The sequence below is a fragment of the Vulpes lagopus genome, chromosome 1, assembly GCF_018345385.1.
Source record: "Vulpes lagopus strain Blue_001 chromosome 1, ASM1834538v1, whole genome shotgun sequence".
NCBI classification, from domain to species: domain Eukaryota; kingdom Metazoa; phylum Chordata; class Mammalia; order Carnivora; family Canidae; genus Vulpes; species Vulpes lagopus.
In genome coordinates, this window is record NC_054824.1 from 80,967,395 (window position 1) to 80,991,907 (window position 24,513).

The window sequence follows — 24,513 nt, forward strand, 5'->3', positions numbered from 1 at the left end:
TATAGTTTGAAATCTGGGATTGCGATACATTCAGCTTTGTTCTTCTTTATCAAGATTGCTTTGGCTATTTGGGATATTTTGTGGTTTCATAAAAATGTTAGGATTATTTCTTCTAGTTATGGGTTTTTTTTTTCTAGTTTCTTTGGAATTTTGATAGGCTTTGAAATGAATCTGTAGATTGCTTTGGATAGTGTGGACATTTTAACAATGTTCTTCCAGTCCGTGAGCATGGTTTCTTTCCGTTTGTTGGCGTCATCTTTAATTTCTTTTTTTAATGTTTTATAGTTTTCAGAGTACAGGTCTTTTACCTCCTTGGTTAAATTTATTCCTAGGTATTTTATTCTTCTTGAAATAATTATAAATGGGATTGTTTTCTTAATTTCTCTTTCTGTTATTTTATTACTAGTGTATAGAAATGCAACAGATTTCTATATATTAATTTTGTACCCTGCAACTAACGGAATTCATTGAGTAGTTGTTTTTTGTTTTTTTTTTTTTAAGATTTTATTTATTTATTCATGAGAGACACAGAGAGAGAGGGAGTCAGAGACACAGGCAGAGAGAGAAGCAGGCTCCCTGCAAGGAGCCCAATGTGGGACTCAATCCCAGATCCTGAGATCACGCCCTGAGCTGAAGGCAGATGCTCAACCACTGAGCCACCCAGGTGTCCTTCATTGATTAGTTCTTTTTTTTTAAAATTAATTTATTTATGATAGTCACACAGAGAGAGGCAGAGACACAGGCAGAGGGAGAAGCAGGCTCCATGCACTGGGAGTCCAACATGGGATCCGATCCCGGGTCTCCAGGATCGCGCCCTGAGCCAAGGCAGGTGCCAAACCGCTGTGCCACCCAGGGATCCCCATTAGATTTAGTTCTAATAGTTTTTTGGTAGACAAAAAAGTTGTCATTTTTTAAATTAGGCTCTGGTTTTGTTGTTTTTTTCAGAAAGTAGTATAGAAGTTTTACATTTTTATGTAATCTAATTAGCATTATTTTCCTTAATAGCTTATAGATATTTTGTCCTCTAAGATTGCAAACACACACATGTTTTCATCTGGTAGATTTATAGTTTTTTAAAAAACTTTTGAGAGTTTTGTTATTTATTTTATGTTAATGGAATGAGATGAGGATGAAATTTACCATAATCTTGAATGCCAAGTGCCTGTCTCCTATTCCCCATTCCCATCTTCCATTTCTCCCAAGCAAAAGAGATGCTTGTATATATTTTGTTTATTCACTCCATTAATTTCCTAATCCATACCCACTGTACAGTTAGTGTTATTACCATTTTTAGCCAGCCTGGCGCACACGTTGGAGAAAAGGCATCCATTTTCAAGTTCTTGTTTGTTTGTTGGGGTTTTTTGCTAGTCCTAGTTCCCTAACCCAATTCTGAGGAGAATCCTGGGCTATCATGATACTTTATTGAATGTCTTATTACTGGATTCTGTGATATGCTGCTTCACATCTCATCAAATTTTTAGAGTTATAGCATGATTCTATTTAAAAACTGCAGCCTCAAGTAATTTTGTTTCCTTGACCTCAAAAGTCATCTGGGGATAAGGGCATCATAGTAGTACCTGTTTTACAAATGTAGGATGGAATTGACCTGGTTCTTGTTTTAGTTGTTGTTAGACGTGATCAAAATTTTGTCATTTAAATTTCTTTCTGAATGAATGGTTTTAGAATGGAGTTTATAAAGGAGTGGTTATGAACAGAGAGTAGTTTATTAAGAAAAGTGATAACTTGGAAAACTGAACCACTGAGAGAAATACTCCCTAAATCATACATCATGTAATTTCTTTGGAGATTTCTGAATAAGATCCTTTTTTTTTTTTTTTTTTTTTTTTTTTTTGTGGCAAAATTCATTTTAAAGGATTTCTGGCATGATTCCTTAGCAAATTTTTTGGAAGCAGTTTTTTTTTGGAAGCCTATTCTTTGAAATTAATACTTTCTCATTATGTGAGTAGACTGTTTTCAGGTATCTCCATCTAAGTGATACTTTTTACATGTTGTATTTTTATATTTGGCTTTTTAAGCTTAAAGCTAATCTGTGAGTATTCAAATATTCTGTCCAATAACCTAAAAGAGAGTGATTACATTAAGAAAACAGCAGACGTGGGATATTCCAGAAAATTACAAGTGATAGAAATGCTGAGTCTTGGTCCCTCTTCCTTCTCAAAATATTAGCATGCTTAGTCCCATGAATTATTTTTTGCATATATCTCCAAACAATACTATCTTTGGAATGTGAAAGTGTTAGTATTTTCTCTACCTTGATGATGTTTCCTAGTGATAGGCCCTCTCTCCTCTATTATTCCTGTGGCTATTTAATTTACATGATTATAAGTTTAACAGGAGCATTTAAAGAACATGATATTGTTGAGCCCATTTATTTCAAATCAAGATCAGTGGTAGTTTATTAGTCGGTTGTTTTGGTTTCCAGTCTTAGAACCCCTTTAGATTTTTTTAAATAGATTTGATTTGAATACAAACATAGAACAGTGAAATGAAAGGTAGTTCATAGTGCCTTAAAGTATAATGAGATATCTTCAGTGTCTCAGAAAATGAAGGTATTCGGGTTCCTGGGATTGGCCCTGCTTTGGCCTCCCTGCTCAGTGGGGAGTCTCCTGCTCTACTCTTCTCTCTGCCCTTTCATCCTGCATGCGCACGTGTGTGCCGTCTTTCAAATAAATAAATCTTTTTAAAAAGTGAAAATATTCAAAATGACAGTTTTAATTTAAAAAAAAATATTTTTGAAGATTTATTTATTTGAGAGAGAAAGAGCATGGGAGGGAGGGGCAGAGGGAGAGCGGACTCTGAGCTGAGCACAGAGCCCAATGCGGGAGCTTCATCTCATGATTGAGATCATGACCTGAGCCAAAACTAAGAGATGCTCAACAGACTGCACCACTCAGGTGTCCTCAAAATGGCAGTTTTTACTTTTTTTTAATTTTTATTTATTTATGATAGAAAGAGAGAGAGAGAGAGAGAGAGAGAGAGGCAGAGACATAGGCAGAGGGAGAAGCAGGCTCCACGCACCGGGAGCCCAACATGAGATTCGATCCCGGGTCTCCAGGATCGCGCCCTGGGCCAAAGGCAGGCGCTAAACTGCTGTGCCACCCAGGGTTCCCAGTTTTTATTTATTTATTTTTTTAATTTTTATTTATTTATGATAGTCACAGGGAGAGAGAGAGGCAGAGACACAGGCAGAGGGAGAAGCAGGCTCCATGCACCGGGAGCCCGACGTGGGATTCGATCCCGGGTCTCTAGGATCGCGCCCTGGGCCAAAGGCAGGGGCCAAACCGCTGCGCCACCCAGGGATCCCGGTTCCCAGTTTTTAAATGCATATGATCATTTATACTGTACCTACAAAATGGATAGACCTCCTGTATGGTTCTAAAGAAATTGTAAGTTTTTGGTAATTGAGTGAATATATGAGCAAAAGATAAGTTCATGTTAATCTGCAAAGTAGTAGTCTATAATTTAGGCTCCCATTTTCTTATAGGGTAGTAGATTAGAATATTCAGCCTATGACAGACATGGTTTCTTTAACCTTCCTTTGATGTATTCTATGTTGTCAATATTATGAATAAAATACATTGCCTAAAAATGGGTATCTTCAGTATGTCAAATGAAGCCTGAACTGTGCAGACCAGAATTACCTTTACTGATCTGAACACAATACTTTAGCTGTAACCTAATATTGCGTTAAGTTTTTCATTAACTGCATCTCAATGTTGATTGTCTTCTGAGTTCTCTTCAGTTACACCTCTCATTTATTTTCCAGCTGAGTTACTGTCAAGTCTTATCTGTCATTCTACATAATAAATAGATACTTTGAGTTTAATCATAGGGTTTTATATTATATTGTAGGTTTGGCTTAGCTTTCCATACTATTAGAATTCTTTAAATTCTCATTTGGTCTTCCATTTTAAGCCATTCATAGGTTTGTGTCAATCTTTGGTAGTTATGTTAAAATCAGAAATTGTCAGCTGACTACCAGGTTCATCCCCTGATGTGTTTTATTTGGCTAGCCCTTCTGTTAATATTTTTATGAATTGTGATGCTTTTAGTTACATTTAGTACTAATCTGATTTATCAACCACTACCCCTTACTGCATTACACATTTTAGCTTCGCACATTTACATTTGTTCCTTAGTCATTGAAGGCATTTGCTTTTGCAACCCCTAATATATGAAATCATTTATGAAAATATTGTAACACAGCACTATACACATCTTTAGGTCATTCATAAACATATTGTGATTAACTTTGTTAAATGATTTATTACATCTGTGTTACTGATCTTTCTGAAACCCAAGACTCACCATTCCTTCAGTTGTTTGTACACATTACTTCAGTACCAATTTGGTATTCTATTTATGTATTCCTTTTATTAGACCTTATCTTCACTTAGAACTTCTTGTCTAAATCTCGATCTCTGAAATTTTCTTCTCTTAGCCTGCAGCATTATTTTTGCTGCCTTTAGTTCTACATATGACCTCATTTCTTATTTTACAAGGAAGGTCATCAGACATACACTTATTTTACTTATGATTCTTTCTAACCTAATCGTTTAGTTTATATGTACAGGAAGAAAAATGTGGTATCATTTCTTTCTAAAGATGACAGTAGTGAAAATTTGAATCTTTATAATTTCCCAAGTAATATGGAGCTTTTTATAGATTATTTCTTATAATTTCAAGACAATCTTTTTAAAGTAAATGCCATCATCAGCATGATTTTACAGGAAACAGACTGAAAGAAGTAACTTGCTTGTGGTCACAGAACTTGTACTAGCAGAATTTGGCCTTCTGTGCTTTGTGTGACTAATGTTAACTTTGCCTTTTAATTGCTCTGTATAGCACTCTGTTCTTATTTCTCTTTTCTCATGATGTTCTAGAATATTGCTTTATCAGTTATCCCTTTTCTTATCTTTCTAATCACTTTATTCCATCCTTATCCTAAACTCAGCCTACAAATAAATTTGGATCTCTTTTAGACATTTAAAAGATACAAATGAAGAGCACATCAATTTCTGTACAATCTCTCTTCGATTTTAGGTCTCCCCAAGTTATCAGCTCCCAGCTTTCTTTTCACTTTTCACCATTAGGGATTTTGAAGAGCAAACTTAATTTGCTGCCTCCAATTCCTCACCTGCCATCTGCTCACTCTTGATCTCATTGTAGGTTGGTTGCTACTGGAACCATGGTCTGAAACTGTCCTTTCCAGGACTGTCACTGTATCACTGAGTCAGATCTTACAGCCTTCTCAGTCCTTATCCCTCCTGCTGATGAAACACTTCGCTGTCCTACATTTTATCATTATTGAAATTTCTTTGCTTTTTCATGCCTCTTAGTTCTGTTTCTTAGTCTTTATCTTTACAAAGTTATCCCCTAATGTAATCTGCTTCTTGAGATTGGCATTTTTCAGTATTCCACACCCAGTCTCTTCTCACTCTCTTACTGTACACACTCTTCTTGGGTGAGTGAGGCTGTTTTCATAGTTTTAGCTGTTGTCTAGATCTCTAGACATACTCCATTCTTTTTTCCTGAGTTTTGACTTGAACAGAGCTTTTCCAGCTACCTGTGGAATGTAGCCGCCTAAATGTTTAGAGATCCATGATCCATTAAGTAAGTCATAACTTTTCCCCTCACACCCTTTTCCTCTTTTTGCTTTCCCTGTTTCGTTATCTGCCTTGTCACTCACGTTTAGAGACTTGTTTAATTAATTCCAACTTCTTTGCTTCTCAGATTCTCTATTACTCTCATGTTTATGTAGCCAATATACTTGCCGCTTCCATCCTTCCTTTTTTTTCTTTCAGTCCTTACTGCCTAGGCCCTGATGTAGGTCTTGGATACTTGTAGGAGGTTTCTAAATGCTCACACTGCTTTCACTCTCACCTTCTGAAATTCTCCCCTCTCCATACCCACTTTTCTTAGTGCTGTTTTAGTTAAAGCAGACCTATAAGACTGTCATCGTAATACTTAAATGATGTTTGTTGCTTTTGAGCTTAATTTATTCAACAAATATTTCTTGAGTACCTACTATATGTCAGGTGGAGAAGAGTGGTGAACAAAACAGACAAAAATCTCATCTCTCATTGAACTTAGTCTAGTTGAGGGGGAAGCAAACAATACAGAGTAAATAAACTATGTGGTTAGAAAATGATAAGTATCATGGGGAAAAATAAAGTAGGGAAAGTAGGTAGGAGTATGAGGTGGAAAAATTGGGGAAAGCCACTCAGTAACAGTAACATTTTAGCAAAGATTTGAGGGAGTTGAGGCAAGTGCCAGTATGTATATCTGGGAGAAAATATTCCAGGCTGAAGCAGTGATCAGTATAGAGGCCCTGCATGTAAAAGCCTGCCATACGTGTTCAAGAAATAGCAGGAAGTTATAGTCAGTAGAGGTGAGCAAGCAACAGAGCAACAGTAGAGTAGAGGACAGGGAAATAAGTATGTATGTGTGGAGGACCTTGTAGACCACTTAAGAGAATAAATCTTAATGAGGTGGAGTGGAAGAGCTACAATCTAACTTTTGTTTTGTTGATATTAGACTAAAGATGTAAAGATGAAAGCTGGGATACCATTTAGGAGGGTATTGCAACAATCCAGGTGAAGTGATAGTGGTTCAGACAGGATTGTAGCAGTGACAATGGTAAGAAGTGGTTGGATCCTAAATAAATTTTAAAGATAGAACCATTAATACTTTTTTTGGTGTATGTATATGTGTGAGAGAAAGAGGGGGTCGGGAATTAATGGTAATTCTCAGGTTTTTAGCCTGAGCAATGTCAAGTACACAGATTGACATACTAGTCTGGAGTTAAAAGCAGAGGTCCAGCATATATATGAATTTAGGAGTCATCAGTATAGAGTAGTATCGGACTGGATGAGATCATCACATGAATGAGCTTACATAAAGAACAGAGACCTGACTGAGCCCTGAAATCCTCCATTTCTTAAGAGAGAAAGGAAATGGAGAGCAAGAAGAGTGATCTTTAAGTAAGATGAAAATCAGAAGAGTATTGTGTTTTAGAATCCAAGTAAAGCAAATATTCAAAAGAAGGGAACATGATCCAACTATGTTAAATAATAGTGCTAAGTCAAGTAGAAAGGAAAGATAAGATGATGACTGAAAACTGGCATTGGATTCAGCAACAAGGAAATTACTGATCTTAAGGAACAATTCTGGTGGAGCAGTGGTGATGAAGTCCTGTTGGAGTGAGTTTCGGAGAAAATGAGAAGAGACTGGTATTGGAGAATACCAGTTTAGACATCTCTCTGGAAGAATTTTACTGATAAGGAGGCCAGAAAATATGGTGATAATTAGCACATTAGAAAGAGTTTTCTGCTCTTCCTCGGCGCCGCCTGCGGAGGTGGCAGCCATCGATTGCTGGGCATCATGGCTGCCCTCAGACCTCTGGTGAAGCCCAAGATTGTTAAAAAGAGGACCAAGAAGTTCATCCGGCACCAGTCAGACCGATATGTCAAAATTAAGCGCAACTTGCAGAAACCCGGAGGCATTGACAATAGGGTACGCAGAAGATTCAAGGGCCAGATCTTGATGCCCAACATTGGTTACAGGAGCAACAAGAAAACAAAGCACATGCTGCCCAGTGGCTTCCGGAAGTTCCTAGTCCAAACGTCAAGGAGCTTGAAGTGCAGCTGATGTGCAACAAATCTCATTGTGCAGAGATTGCTCACAATGTATCCCTCCACGAACCGCAAAGCCATTGTGGAAAGAGCTGGCCATCAGGGCCACCAATCCCAATGCCAGGCTGCGTAGCGAAGAAAATGAATAGACAGCTTATGTGCGTGTCATATTTGTGTTAATAAAACCATAAAACTACCAAAAAAAAAGTTTTCTTTTTAACAATGGGAGAAATAGCAGGGAGTTTGTAATGCTCCCACAGAGAGAGAAGAATTAATGGAGAGAGAGAGGAAAATTACTGAAGCACTGATTGTGATTAGGAATAGCAGAATAGTTTTTTGGGGTTTTTTTTGTTTTTTGTTTGTTTTTGCTTTGTGTTTATTTTTATTTTGTGTGTGTGTGTGTGGTTTTTTTACATGTAGCAGAGTTTACCTTAAAAAGGAGCTTAGTCACTTTATCTTAGGGAAAGAAAGGAGGAGCATATGGGGTTAGATGCTGTAGGTGGGCATAAGTAGTCGTGCAAGCAAGGTCATCAGCTGAGGGTGAGGATGGGAAGACAGGTATTTGGAGGTTGAAGTGAAAGAAGAAATCAAGTACTTTGAAAAAGTGAATGGACTAGGCAAATATATGATTGCTGGGCCAATTGAATTCCTTGATGTTGAATTTCATGTGAAACCAAGCAGCACAGTTTTAGGTTTCTTTGTAGCCATGTTCAACAATTTGGGTATTGGCATGGAATGAGTGGGCAGCTGTATTTAACCAGGGTTGTGGTTTACCAAATGGATATGACAGAAGGCTCTATGCTAGAGCAAAATTGGCACACTTTTTCTTAAAGGGCCAGATAGTAAATATTTTTGGTTTTGCAGGCTGTGGTCTCAGTTATAACTACTCAGCTCTGCTGTTGTAGCCCCAAAGCAGCCATAGACAATATTTATGTGGATGAGCATTGCTATGTTCCTATAAAACTTTATTTATAAGAACAGGCAGCAGGCCTTTGCTAGTTGTTTCCGACCTCAGTGTTAGAGAGTAAGGATAATGGTAGACCATGAAATTTGAAGCTGGATATGGAGAGAAGAGAGTAGAACATGGAAGAGTGAGGGATAATGAAAAGGTAGTAGAATCAATGGTATGTTGTCTCACTAAATCGTTTCCTGAGCTCTGCTGTATTCATTGACGCCACATCTTGAATATAATTTCTCTATGCCGTTAATGCTCCTTTCATACTCAATTTAGATGTCATCTCTTTTATACCTCCACCTTTACTTCCTCTGCAGTGGCTACTGACATATAGAAACTGCTCAATAAATGCTGAAAATTGAAATTCTTCACTTCATTTTGGTAGGTAACATGATTTCAAATTGGAAAGATGGTGAAAGTTTGTTTACCTACAGATTTTTCCCTTTAGTAGCCAATTCTAGACTTGAACATAGTGGTTCTCAACTTTGTTTTCTGCTCAGTTTACCTATCAGATATTATTCACAAGAACAGAGTAAGGATAGCACTCTGTTTCTCTTTCCTACTTGGTACTTAGCTGGAATTCCCTTCTTTCTCTCCACTGATCTTGGATTGGTGTCTTTAGGCTGCTGAGAAAGGATGTTTAAACATATGACCTGCAATAAACTTGTGAGTATGGTAACTTGCTGCCTTACAAATTATTCTTTTTCTTTCAGTTACTTGTAGAAAACAGGTGGTTATTCTATTAATTATAGACCATCAGATAATCTTTTTTGTAGGGTTAGAGAAATTTTGAAGAACATCTAATACAAATTTTCATATTCTAGTTGAAGGAACTGAAGCCTAGAGAGATTAAGTGACTTGCATATATTAGTTAGCAGCAGAGCAAGGGCCGGAATCTAGCTCTCAATTCAGTACTCACTCTGCTACCACGACAGCTTTCCTGATAGGATATGAGGGCACTGATTCACAGACTAGAAAATATGAAATTTTGTGACAGGTAATTCCTCGAAAATCTTATTACCAAAATAATAGTTTAAATATAATTGGGAATCTTAACAGAATTGAAATGGCTGTTTTTTTCCATGAAATTATTAGTAAAAAGGTGCGGTAGATGTGTTTTTACAATTATGGTTTTATTCTGAATGACTTTTATATAATTAAAATTGAATGCATGTATCTTTTCTTAAAAATCTGAGTAAGTGAAAAAAATCGGAATAAGTGAATATATAGAGATTTTACTCTGAATATTTAAAAGACTAGCTTCTAATTTTTTTTTCTCTTTCTTTTCAATAAACTCTTTCAGAAAGATGAGGTCTATCTTAATCTGGTGCTGGACTATGTTCCGGAAACAGTATACAGAGTTGCCAGACACTATAGTCGAGCCAAACAGACGCTCCCTGTGATCTATGTCAAGGTATGTAAAAATGGAACAATTTCCCATATTAAAAAGTATTTAATATGAACCAAGGAGAGTATTAGATATGTTTTAACTGTATTATTGCATATAATACCAAGGGGGGGAGAGCTGCAAAAGTAGATATTGCTAAAGCTTCATTAAATTCTTGTATAATTTTAAAGTGTGAAACCTTCACCTTTTAAACTTTCATAACTCATGTATTCAGATACCTTTCTGACAAGTAAATTTTTTCACAGACATGTAATGCATTTTAATTTTGCTGACCATAGCACCTTTTCATGTGGTAGATCATATAACATTATAAAAAATATATATAATCAGATTAAACATTATATTGCCATTTGTAGATACATTGTAACTGTAGCTAAAATTTAAACATTCTGTAATTTTAAGTATGTACAGACTCTATGAAGGTGTTATTTTTTTTTTTACTACCTAATGTCATCTTCTGTGAAAGAACTCCTGACAGAGTGACTAGGAATTTATCCAGAATAATTCTGATTAAAGTTGTGATTGCTGATTATAAACATTATTATCATCATTATTATTACTATTAGATTGTTCAGATCTTTAAAAAAATTTGTCAAAGTGTGGTTGACAGATTATTAGTTTTTAACCATTGACGTTGTGAAAATTAACTAGGAGTTAAGTTTCAAAGTCTAGTTATCTAAATATAATTTCTTGCATTTTATCCTTTATAGAAATGACTCTAGAAAATAAAATGACATTGACTCTGAATGTTTTAAGATTAAGTATTGAATTTTACTTAATAGTTAGAATTTTAAAGTTTATAGTGATAAAATGGGTACCAAAGCAGGAATTTGGTAGCTAGATAATTATAACAAGGAGTCAGGATTCCTATTGAATTCAGTGCTAGGAATTTAAAAATCTGATTCCAATATAATTTTATTTGGACCTATGAAACTTGGTTGAGGTTGTGGGTAAATTGATGATAGTAGGAACTAAAAGACACAGTTTTTGTACTGCAAATTTATGTTAGTACTTTATTCTAGTTGTAGGATAGCAGTGTCCTATTCAAGATAACCTGCACAATAAAATATCCCTTGATAGGTACCTGGGTGGCTCAGTGGTTGAACATCTGTCTGTCTTTAGCTCAGGTCATGATCCCGGGGTCCTGGGATCAAGTCCTGCATCAGTCTCCCCACAAGGAGCCTGCTTCTCCCTCTGCCTATGTCTCTACCTTGCTGTGTGTGTCTCTCATGAATAAGTAAAATCTTAAAAAAAAAAAAAAAAAGAATATCCCTTGGAAATCTCTATAGAGTAATCTTTGAAGTTCTCAGTTTAGAATGGCAATAGATTTATGAAGCAGAAAAGTCCTAGGTTTAGTTCCTAAAGACCTAGTTTTTAGATCCAACTTTGCTGCTTTGTTAAGTGCTTTTGGACAGTTACTGATCCATTTTCTACTTAGCTTCTGTGTTGGTAAATTGTACTCATTTCTTTCCTTCTCACAATATAACATTGCTGGTTTGTAACGTGGACTTAACATATGAGAAAGTAAGAGAAGATCTTAACACTAGATTTAAAAAATGACATGTGAACATTTAATAAGAGATGCACAATGGTTAGACCAGTTTTTGTTTCAACTCTATATAGCAAACAAATGCTAAATGATTGCACAATAATGTGAAGCTTAATAAAATATTTTATTCCTCCTCTAATAAGGAGAAAAAAGACTACACGAATAACTATAAAACAAGAAAAAATGCAATATCATGAAAATAGATAGATTATATTCTTTTGAATTGGTAGAGTTCCCAAGAGAGAATAGCTCTGTTAAATCAACACTCCACATTTACGTACCTCCTAGCAGACATGTATTGCTCCGTAGCAAAGCCAATACCTATTTTCCCACCACTTAACATAAAATGTGCCAAATAACTTTCTTTTCCTGGATCTACAAAAATTTCACTTATTTCAGGATCTTTTCTTTGGTCATTCTAAACATTTGTTTTTATTATTGAAGATTCAAATAGAAATAAAAGAGAAAATGGAATAATGAACCCGCAAATACTCATTATACAGTTTCTACAGTGATCATTTCATGGCTACCTTTTAAAAAAAGAAAAATATTTTATTTATTCATGAGAGACACGCACAGAGAGACAGAGACATAGGCAGAGGGAGAAGCAGGTTCCCTGCAGGAAGCCCAATGCTGGACTCAATCCCCTGACTGGGACCATTACCTGAGCCGAAGGCAGACACTCAACCACTGAGCCATTCAGACATCCCTCATGGCTATTCTTGTTTCATCTGTATCACTCTCTACTCCTCCATTTACTTTATTTTGAAGCAAATCACAGATATTATTATTTTTATCTGTAACTATTTTTAGTATATATGTATAAAAAATGGGGACTTTCTTTTTAAAAGTTTAGTTATAACACCATTGTCTTTATCTGTACAAATAAATAGGAAATCATTAATATCATTAAATATCTAACTACTGTGTTTATTCCCAATATGTTGTATACATATGCTTTTAAGTTTCTTCATCAGAAATGGAATCTAAGTAAGGTCCATATATTATAATTGGTTGATATATGTCAATGTTTATTTTAATTTATACATTCATTCTCTCTTAAATTTTGGTATTAAAAAAACTGGATCAGTTGACCTGCAGTTTCTTGGTCTGAATTTTGCCGATTGGATTACTGTAGTATTAATGTGTTCCTTTGTCTTCTGTATTTCCTGCAAATTGGTGATTAGATACGTTTTTGTAAAATTCAAGACTACTTCTTATGTATTGTTGAGAGCTTTCCTAAGGAAGAGCATAATGTCCCGTCTTTTTGTAGTGCTTGTAACCATTGATCATTGCCTTAAATCCATTAATTTATCAAGGGTTACAAAATATTACTATTCCTTCTTAATTTATAAGCTGGGGGATGCCTGGGTGATCTAGTTGGTTGAGCATCCAATTCTTGGTTTCAGCTCAGGTTCTGATCTTAGGGTCTTTGGATCCACCCTGCATCAGGCTCTGCACTCAGTGCATAGTCTGCTTGCTTGAGATTTCTTCCCCTTTGCTCCTCTCCCCACTGAGTCTCTCTCTCTCTCTCTCTCTCTTTCTCTCTTTCTCAAATAAATAAAATTATTAACAACAACAGCAAAAAAGGTTATAAGCTGACCTAGTTTCCCATGTCAACTATTTGATTACCCTAAGGTACAGTTTATATAAAAAATTCAGGATATATATTTGATTATATCCCTTTATTTACCAAAATTTATAATAATTAGTTGGTTTCATAGCATACTCCAGAGTGCCCGAAGAGGTATTCATTTGTTATTTTATGTTTGTTTTAAAACTTCTTGCATGAGTCTCAATAATCTTTGATCGTAGCTTCTTCTCTTTCTAGCATGGTAATATTCTAGGTTCATCTTACACATTTCTTCCCCAGACTTGGAATCAGCCTTTTCTTCAGGGAGACCTTATTCTTTTAGTGAGAAATAATATTTAGAGACCACAGTCTGGATGTTAAGAATGTTAATTGCTACGGAGTTGGTTACTCTTTCTGGGTTCTTTTTGTGGACAGATCTAGAAAATACATAGATAATCTTTTCAAAGATAAAATACATCTTTTTATCTCAAATATTAATATATATCAACATTGCTCATTAAGTATTGGGGGCTTAACAATCTAACATCTGTATTTCCTTTTTCTTACACTAAAAATTCCATTTTTCAGTGATAGTATAATTACTTGTTTTGTCCTACACTCTATATACAGTAGTCATAGAATAATAATACTGACAGTACCACCACCAAGTGAAAGTAATTTAAGCTCTCTTTGCATTTTTTAAAATATTTATTTACTTATTCATGAGAGACAGAGAGAGGCGGGGGCATAGGCAGAGGGAGAAGCAGGCTCCCTACAGGAGCCCAATGTGGGACTCAATCCCAGAACTCCATGATCACACCCTGAGTCGAAGGCAGACGCTCAACAGCTGAGCCACCCAGGCATCTCATTTCTTTTTATTCCCATGGTATATTTTATTAGATGTAAACAGTAAAATTTCTCTCTTAAGCATTAAATCTGTGTGATTATGCCTCATTAAGCTTTATTTCATATTACTTTTAATATAGATTGCATTTAAAAATTTTTAATTCATGAGGTGCTTGAGTGGCTTAGTTAAGTGTCTGACTCTTGATTTTGACTCAGGTAATGATCTCAGGGTTGTGATATTAAGGCCCACACCAAGCTCCCTGCTGGGCATGGCGCCTGCTTAAGATTCTCTCTCTCCCTTTTCCTCTGACCCTACCATCCCCCCTCAGAAAAAAAATTTAATTACTTTTACTTTAAGTTTTATGTCACATTAATATAACATATTTACATAGTTCCAAAATAAAATCTATAAAACAGGGTATATACATAGAGTCAAATAAGTTTAGCTTTTGTAGCTGTTCCTTCTACACTATTCCTTCTCTCCCTCAGTTAAATATTTAAATTTTTTATAGTCCTACCATTTTAAAAATAAGCAAATATATATAATTATTCCTCCACCTCCTTGTTATGTGAATAGTTACATCAAATGTACATTTCCTCTATCATACATACTAAGTTAAAAATATATTCTGGTGATCACTCTATATAGACAGACAGACATAGCTATTTGACCATTTTTAGAGCTTCCCATTAGTGTATTATATGGCTGTATCCTAATTTATTCAGCTGGTCACCTATTAATGTTGTATTTTCCCTTCAGGTGTTTGTTTTTGTTTTTGCTATTACAAACAATGTAGTGAAAAACCTTGTGTTTTCTGTGGGTTTTTTGTTTTGTTTTGTTTTAAAGATTTTATTTATTCAGAGAGAGACAGAGCATGAGCAGGGAGGAAGGAGCAGAGGGAGAGGGAGAAAATCTCAAATAGGCTCTGTGCTGAGTGCAGGGCTTGATCCCAGGACCCTGAGATGATGACCTGTGCTGAAGGCAGACCCTTAACCAACTGAGCCAGCAAGCCATCCGTGTTGTTTGTGTTTTTGACAACATGTATTTGGATGAGATCTCTGGCATTGTATTTTAAAAAAGAATAAAGATTATTATGCTTATTAAAGTGGGCATATAAAGAAAGATCTGACACTTTTCCCCCTTGTGGAAAAAGGATGGTTCTTTTGCATAATCACAGCCCCTACAAGTCTGAGCTATTGGCCGTGAACATTGTTATTTTAGGACACAAATCTATTTTTATGTTTTCCGAATCTAAAAAAGATAAAAAATGATTGTCTGAAATTGATAAGTTGCTCTCATTCACTTATTCTACCTACTTTTGTAAAAACTATTTTTGTGAAAAATATTAGATTGGGAGTTGGAAGTAAAAGCAATAAACACATATAACTCTTGCCTTCATGGATCCACCATCTAATAAGAACTTGTTTAGCATACATGTCACCAAAATGGAAGCTATAGTCCTTTGTAATTATTTGATTTCCACTTTTTTACTTTTTCTGGGGGGAGTTGAGTATATTATATTATTGCTTCAAATCTTTCTTCATTTTTTTTTTAAGATTTTATTTATTCATGAGAGATACAGAGAGAGAGAGAGGCAGAGACACAGGCAGAAGGAAAATCAGGCTCCATGCAGGGAGCCTGACATGGGACTCAATCCCCAGTCTCCAGGATCCCACCCTGGACTGAAGGTGGCACTAAACCGCAGAGCCACCAGGGCTGCCCCTTTCTTCAGTTTTTATAGTACAGGTCACTTTATAGTTGATGATGGTTAATATAAAGTTAAAAAGGTTTTGGGACACCTGGGTGGCTCAGTAGGTTCAGCATCTGTCTTTGGCTGGTCATGATCCCAGAGTCCTTGGGATGGATCCCCACACCAGTTCCCTGCTGAGCAGGGAGCCTGCTCATGCTTTCTTTCACTCTCAAAAAAATCAATAAAATAAAATCTTTTTAAAAAAGAGTTTTTGAGTACCTTTGCTTTATGATGAGCATCTTTTATAACTAAGTAGGCTTTAAAATTCAAGTCTGAAACAGATGCCAGGAAAATCATCATTGTGAACTTGAATTATTATTTTAACTTGAAAAAAAAAAACGTGTTTGAGGACATGGTCTGAGTACACAAGAAAGCTAACACCATTTTAGTGAATCATAAACAAAATTGTTGCTCTTTATTTGTTTTTAAACAAGTTTGTAGCAAAGAGGAGAAAGGACATTGGACTTGAGTTAGATTTGGTAACTTTATAACTAATCAAACTGTTTATTGGGCTTCTGTTACCATACCTATAAAAATGATAAGTGTGCATCTCACAGAGTGATTGCAAGAATTAAATAAAAGGGTAAAACAGGGTTGGTTTATACATAATAAATAAATCTTAAATTTCAAAGTGTGCTAAATATCTCTTGAGTTTCTAAGAGTTTATCATTCTAGTTCCTCCTGAATGATCAAGCTATTTAATGGTTATTGCATTTTTACACTTTTAATAGAAAAAAATATGATAAAATACAGGAATCATTATTAAGGAGGCATACTTGCCAAAGCCACTGTAGAATATTTAGTATCTGATTTGGGTAAATTTCTTAATCTTTGTGCTCCAGTACTTTATATGTAAAATAAATAGTAATACTGATTACATAAAGATTAAATGAAAATACATGCAAAACACTTAAAATAGTGTCTGGCATGTGATAAGTTATTTTTCTTGTTATTGTTATTGCTATCTTTATAGTAAAGAAAGCCTCCATTTTCCTGTAAATATACTTTTCCAGAGTCGGAAACAAAATAAATATGAAATTGCATATTTCTTCTTTATTTTTTTGAAAGATAACATGAGGAGAATGGATATAAACTAGATCTTTCAGAAGAATGAATGTGGTAAAAAGACACTGTAACCTCATTTAAGCTCTTAAGCATTTTTGACAAAGAAAACATTTTTTTCCCACTGATTATTGCTGACCAAGACATTAGCGCCCTGACATAGAATTAGTACAATCTAAAATTAATTAATTAATTAATTAGTAAATTAATGCCTGTGAGCTCAGTTTCTTATTGGAGCTCATTTTTTTAATGGTAGTAGATTAAACTTTTAGAACTCTGAGAGTAAGCTTTAGGACTTGGAGATGGATTCTGTGGACAATAATACCATGATAGAATAAGGAACTTTTAAAGGGTTATATGGATACCTAACTCCCTTAATTCTAACTTTGGGGATAAAATGCTGACTTATCTATTATCTCAATTATACATTTTATATCATGCTTCATTTTTAAAAAGGCTCAAACTTTTCCAGCTTTAGTTCAGTATAACATTAAGGATATACTGAAATTCACTTGTCTTAGTTTTTATCAATGCCCATTTTAAGGGAAGTACGCCTCATGTTAACTTCAAGAAACTATTAAGTCTTACCAGTATCCTTTGAAAGGTGGTGCCTTCTATCAGTACTTTTTCTGACCTTTTACTGTCTTTGTTGTTATTGTTGTTGTTGTTGTGGTTTTAACCAAGATACTGGTATCCTTGATTTGAATCACTTCAAAAATTCTTTTCATGATTATAACTTTGAGGTAGAGATCAGAAGGTGAGTAGTCAGAAAAATTTAATCACCAGCCTTGGAATAAACAGATATAAGATATCTCACTTTCCTCATAGAGTCCTCTACCCTACCTAAAAGTCTTAAGTCTCTTCCATTCCAACTCAGTTTCTCAATGTATTTGTTTTTGTAAGAGAATTGAAATATAATATTCCTTTAATTTGATGTCAATAATCAGCAAAGATGTATTTTTAAATAGCATTTTAAAGTCTACTTATTTCTGAAGGATAATACAGGAAGAGTGGTATATGCTAGTAACAGAATTACCGATGTCTTGATCATTGATAATAGATTTTTCTCAGTTCACATTTGAGTTTTCTCAGTCCCTTGTATCTATAACCTCTAGGGTTGACATCTCAGAAAAATGTTTTTCTAAAGATGAAATTATACATACTTATAAAGAATAATGAACTTAAACAGAAGACTTGGCTTCTGATCTAAATATTGTTATATTAGTCACATCTAGAATACTTTTCTGGGTTTACCATTTGTATTTTTTTATAAAGCCCATCTTAGGAGTCTTGAGGTAAGATATCAGTAAAATAAAAAATTATAGAGCACATTGTGGCATTTCCTTTTTTAAATTATTAAAGAATGGTGCAAATATAACATAATTGAGCTTTAATTAGCTAATATAGAAATGACATGAAATTCTTAGGAGGATTGTCTTCGATTAATTTTTACTGTTTTTTCTAGTTGTATATGTATCAGCTGTTCCGAAGTTTAGCCTATATCCATTCCTTTGGAATATGTCATCGGGATATTAAACCACAGAACCTCTTGTTGGATCCTGATACAGCTGTCTTAAAACTCTGTGACTTTGGAAGGTAAGCCAGCTCTCTTTTTTTTTCCACTCCTCCCACCCCATATACTTTTAAAAAACTATATGCCTTTTACAGTATCAGTCTAAAAATACCATAGTCCTTATTCAAGGAGTATGCACTAGTTACAGATTCTTGTGAGAGTAGTTTGGCAAATTTTGTCAGAATTGTAAATGTGTATAGTCTTTTATCTATAATAATTCGGTAGGAATTATTCCCTTAGAAATACTTTAAAATTGGGGTCCTGGGTGGCTCCGTGGTTGAGCACCTGCCTTCGGCTCAGGGCGTGGTCCTAGAGCCCTGGGACGGAGTCCCACATTGGGCTCCCTGCATAGAGCCTGACATGGGACTTGATCCCAGAGCCTCCAGGATCACGCCCCCGGCTGAAGGCGACACTAAACCACTGAGCCACCTGGGCTACCTGAAATACTTTAAAATAGTGTGTATACAGGGATTTTTATCATAACATTGTTTGTAAATGTCAGTAGGAAAATGACCAGATAAATATATTATATGCATATAATGTAATACATGCAACTGTAAAAAAGAATGAGCTAGCTCTCTATGAAATTAAAAGGAGCAATGTCAATAAAATAAAAGGAATGATGTCTAAGAAATATTTTAAAAACATAGTATAGCCACATGTATATAGATATATGATTATTGGGATCCCTGGGTGGCGCAGCGGTTTGGCGCCTGCCTTTGGCCCAGGGTGCGATCCTGGAGACCCGGGATCGAATCCCACGTCAGGCTCCCGGTGCATAGAGCCTGCTTCTCTCCCTCTGCCTATGTCTCTGCCTCTCTCTCTCTCTGTGACTATAATAAATAAATAAACATTTAAAAAAAAAAAAAGATATATGATTATTTATTTCTGGAATGCTATGTAATAAACCCATAACATTGTTTCCTAGTAGAAAAGGAAACTGGAAGTATAGTGTGCTTGGGAAACTTGCTTTTTCATTGATGGTACTTTTGTATTGTTTGAATTTTTTATTATGTGTTTTTCTTAATAAGAACTAATTTTTTTAAGATTTTATTTATTCATTGGTGAGGGTGAAGAGCAAGTGGGGGGTGGGGATTGAAGGGCAGAAGGACAGAATCCCAACCAGATTCTGCTCTGATCAGGGAACCCAGTGCAGGACTCCGTCTCATGACTGAGCCGAAACCAAGAATTGGCTGCCTAACTGAGCCACCCAGGTGCCCCAGAACTAGTTTTTAAAAACATTAGCATTTGTTACCGCATTCTTTTTCACTTCGCTGTTAACCTTAGTAGCAGTATGTTCTTCCTTTTCCTCTGTAATTCTCTTATTCTACTTTCCTGCAAATTGCAGTGTTCTTTGTTTCCTTAAAATGATTCCTTGGTAACATTATATTGTTAATAAGACTCCATCCTTTTTATCTTCATAGTATTCAGCATCTTTTGCCTCTTTGATCTATCCTTTCAACATGAAACCAAGCTTATATCCTCATGTAACTCAGTTAACCTTTTTCCATCTAGATTAGTCTCCCTCCCCTCAGTCCCTTAATAATTGCCACATAACTTGGATTCTCCAATTTTTTTCATCCTCACAAATTCTTTTCAATTCAGCTCTTTTTAGATACTGACCCACATCTAATATCTCTATTTCCACCTCTTTTTAATACTTATGTATCAACCCACAGTTTAAATTTTAGGTTTAACATAAGATAGATTTTCCATAGAGTGTCTCTTGAGAGTGTCTTAAAAAAACAAGCACATCTGCTTTATCATGAGTCGATTCTTAGTCTCATAATGGTGTACTCCTTTAGACCATCCCCTTTTTACAGTTAACTGATTTCAGACACCTATTGTAGGATTTAGCTTATTTTGCAGGCTCTAAGTCTTTCTTCAACTGTAAGAAAAGCTGAAGTATATCAAATCAAAACTCTTATCTGATGCTTGTTGAAACAAAGTGGACAAACTGCCAAAATCAGATGAGTTTTATTGTTATGGGTTATCTTCCCCACTGACAGCGACTGACTGTTATGAGTTGTAAAAAGACTGAGACATCAAGTTCAGTGGTGTTTCTGTTCTTACCGTAGTGTCAAAACACTGCTACTAAGGACCATTTCATTGGGACATAGGAATTGCTTTGTTCTAATACATTTGAAAGAGATTTCACTTGTATTATAATAGGTCATTTTTAATTGCTCTGATAAATAACAAAGCTGCCCTTTTTTGTTTTTAAACAGTTGGTTTAGGCAAGTAGAGTTTTAAATATACTTTAGGATCTTAGGGCCAGGCTGGTGGTAACTTGAACAAAAACAGTATTACTCTCTTAGTAATTTTTTATTGGATGAAATAAGGCCTGTAGAAGTAGGTGAAGGGCTGATTGGGCTTTCTCAGAACTATCTGTGGTCACTCTATTGGAAGCTCTCATCCTTCAAAAGGTGGAAAGTAACATCCAACCTCACCTGAAGGAAAAGAAGGTAGCTTCATCAAGTATTGAACTCTACAGGATGCAGTTTCCAATATTACGTTCTCTGTCTTATAGTGAATTTTCTGACTATGTAATTGGAATCGGTCTTGTTAATTAAAAAAAAAAACCCCTTTATAATGTAGAAAAATTTTATCAGTTAAGCTGGAAAGGTATCTTAATTTTCATGCAGGCTAAAAGCAAGGATTGATATTTATTAATTCATGAAATTGTTGCTGTGTGTCAGTACTTGGGGAGAATGTTAAAGAATAAACTGCCTCCCACCTTCAAAACTTGTAATGAAGGAAGAACAGGTTCAGGTAAGGGTTATCACTGACCAGAAATAATGGAAGAAAAGAAAGTCCAAACTTTGAAATCTTTGTGACTACTTTCTTTTGTCTCTAGTCAGATTTCCTATACCTTTACTTCAAAATTTTCCCTTCCCTTACATTCTTACTATTTTGATTTTGTTGTTTGTATTGATTGCCTGTGTTTATCTTTGCTGTCATCGTATGCTAAAGTAGTTAGCTTCTACAGGAGTTTATTTCAGTGTATCTTTAAATTATCCTGAGAGACATCTCAAAAGAAACTAAATTTAACTTAATGTTTAATATACAGTGCCACAAGCATTAAAAAAAAAATTTTGTATTAGAGAACATGTAACTGAGAACAGCAGAATTAGAATTCAGAAACTCTGAATCGTCTCTGACCTACAGGAGAGAGCAGGTCTTTTTTTATAGGGTAATGAATATTTAGGCAAGTAATAAATTGACCAACAAAGTAGAAAAAGAAAGTAGATTGAGTAAACCCCAGGATATTTACTCTGATGCAGAAGTCAAATTATAAGAGAGTGATCAATTTCTGTTAAAAAAAAAACATATTGATTGGGTAAGAATTATTTATTCTTATAACCCAGTACTATGCTTTTTGGTGGGTGGAGATACTTTTTTCTTTTTCTACTCTTCTTTATATTTTAGGGGTAGTTTTCAAGGAACAGAAGATAACAAGAAATTCAGCATTTATCCTTTTATGACTTTGTCTCTTTTTCTTTAGGTGACAGTTGACAAATGCATTCTTTAAAAGCTACTGTTATTTTTTTTAATTACTATTATAATTGTAAGTTTCTTTTGTCAGATAGTTAGGGTTCATATTTTTCCTTTTTGCATGTTGTGGAATTAAAGTATGTGAATCTTAAATGTTCAGTGTTGTGAATGATAACAGTTTAGATTCTTTTAAGGTTTACGCTTAAAGAATTTATGCTTTTTTTTCTTTTTTTTTCTTTTTTCTTTTTTTTTTTTAGTGCAAAGCAGCTGGTCCGAGGAGAACCCAATGTTTCATATATCTGTTCTCGGTACTATAGGGCACCAGAGTTGATCTTTGGAGCCACTGATTATACCTCTAGTATAGGTAAGTACTGATATAAATATAATGGCTTGTAATTATTAATTGCATCTTTTTTTTTTTAGTAATTTAGTATTACTAATCAATATTTTGACTTAAATATAAAAGTAGAAATGACCTAAAGTCTGTTTCTACTTAAAGACTGATACGCAGAAATGTGTAGAGTATTTTAAATGTCAACTTTCAGAATTTAAGGTTTATTTATACTATTTCATATTAAGGTTTCTAGGATTTTTTCAAGAGAATAATAAAGCTGTTCCTTTATGATTGCATGGTTCTGTTATATTACATTTGTCTTTAATTTAAAATTTCAAATAAGTCCTAGGTATATCTTTTCTTTTTGAAAATTTTAATTCTCCTGGGGCAGCCTGGATGGCTCAGCAGTTTAGCACCACCTTCGGCCCAGGGCCTGATCCTGGGGACCCGGGATCAAGTCCCACATCAGGCTCCCTGCATGGAGCCTGCATGGAGCCCTCTGCCTGTGTCTCTGCCTCTCTCACTCTCTCTCTCTCTCTCTCTCTCTGTCTCTCATGAATAAATAAATAAAATCTTTTAAAAATTAAAATTTTAATTCTCCTGAAATGCTAACTTCTGAGCTTGATCATTAGTTTGAGAATTTGCATCCATAATGTTGATGATGCAAGTGATAGGATGCCATAGTGTTGACATTCCCACTATGCTGTCCCAGTTGGTTATTTACTTTTAAGTCAGTCACAAAAATAATTCTGACTTTTCATTAGTTTGACTAAACCCACTGATTCTGTAGAAGTCTTCACAGAAGATCTTTAGTGATAGCACAAATTGAATAGGGAGATTTGCTTCATTCTTCAGTGACTTCCTTCTACCCTATTTTAGCCCGCTAATAGAATGACATAGTACTATCAGCTGGACATGAATAGTAAAGCTAAGAAAGGAGGAGCAACCTTAGGCTAAGGGTACAGATGAAGGTCAAAATTATTTCTTTGTTATATACTGTTTTTTTAAGACTTTATTTATTTGAGAGAGAGAAAGAACATGAATTTGTAGGGAGGCAGAGGGAGAGCAGACTCTATGCTGAGGAGGTAGCCTGATGCAGGGCTGATCCCAGTACCCTGGGATCATGACCTTAGCCAAAGGCAGACCCTTAACTGACTGGGCCACCCAGGTGCCCCTGTTATATACTGTTTCTGAGACGAATTCCTTAGTCCAACAAATGAACAAGAGCATGCAAATACCAAACCCACCAACCAAACAGAACAGCCATAGTTACAGAACACTTAGAACAACCAGAATGTGGATGGTTTTTGTCTTTTAATACAAGTGGAAATTATCTGATATGAACACAGACCTCTAAACAAAAACACATTACCACTCTTATTTTACCAAAAGACAAAAAAAAAAAAAAAAATTGCAAAAGAGCAATTTGATTTGTGTCAAAGGACCTACAGTTTTACCCATCATTTCTTTTGCGCCATCAGTGTGAATATCAACACAGTGAAAAAGGTAGGTTACATCTTAGTATTCTTATGAAAATATGGGGATCCCTGGATGGGTCAGCAGTTTGGCGTCTGCCTTCAGCCCAGGCCTGGAGTCTTGGGATCTAGTCCCACATCAGGCTCCCTGCATGGAGCCTGCTTCTCCCTCTGCCTGTGTCTCTGCCTCTCTTTCTCTCTCTGTCTCTCATGAATAAATAAATTCTTTAAAAAAAAAAAAAAAGAAAAAGAAAGAAAGGAAGAAAGGAAGAAAAGAAGAAAAGAAAATAGTTTTATCATTTAGGACCTCTGAAAAGATTCAGGAGGCCCTGGGCTCTGCAGACCCTGCTTTGAGACCTGCTACACTGGAGGCTAGAGAGAATAATTGTATGAGTGTGTGTGTGTGTGTGTGTGTGTGTGTGTGTGTGTGTGTGTAAAATCATGAAAATTTTATTGTGGCTGTTTTATGGCCTATGATAAGGGACCAATGAGAAATAGCAAAAAGGGTATTTTGGTTAGAGTATAATTAGATTTGAGTTCCAGGTTTGTTATTACTTAGCTAAGCTATGAAGTGGAGGTTGCTAACAGTTCTACTTTTCTGAGTGGCTGTGAAGATTAAATAAAATGTCACTGAAAGGGCAGCCTGGGTGGCTCAGCAGTTTAGCGCCACCTTCAGTCCAGGGTGTGATCCTAGAGACCCAGGATCGAGTCCCATGTCCGCCTTCCTGCATGAAGCCTGTTTCTTCCTCTGCCTGTGTCTCTGCCTCTCTCTTGCTCTCTCTATCTCTCATGAATAAATAAAATCTTTAAAAGAAAAACAATGTCACTGAAAATTTA

At 35.4% G+C, this 24,513-nt stretch overlaps 1 protein-coding gene and 1 pseudogene across 2 annotated transcripts in view; both read left to right on the top strand.

The window, feature by feature from the left end:
- GSK3B (glycogen synthase kinase 3 beta) overlaps positions 1 to 24,513 on the top strand; it is a 202,860-nt gene that overhangs the window by 107,853 nt on the left and 70,494 nt on the right. For both annotated transcript variants that reach the window (XM_041752871.1, XM_041752879.1), the window contains exons 4-6: positions 9,914 to 10,024; positions 18,265 to 18,395; positions 22,125 to 22,231. In XM_041752871.1, coding sequence (XP_041608805.1) covers positions 9,914 to 10,024; positions 18,265 to 18,395; positions 22,125 to 22,231 — 349 coding nt within the window. The remainder of the gene's footprint in view (positions 1 to 9,913; positions 10,025 to 18,264; positions 18,396 to 22,124; positions 22,232 to 24,513) is intronic.
- LOC121489647 lies at positions 7,208 to 7,853 on the top strand (annotated as a pseudogene).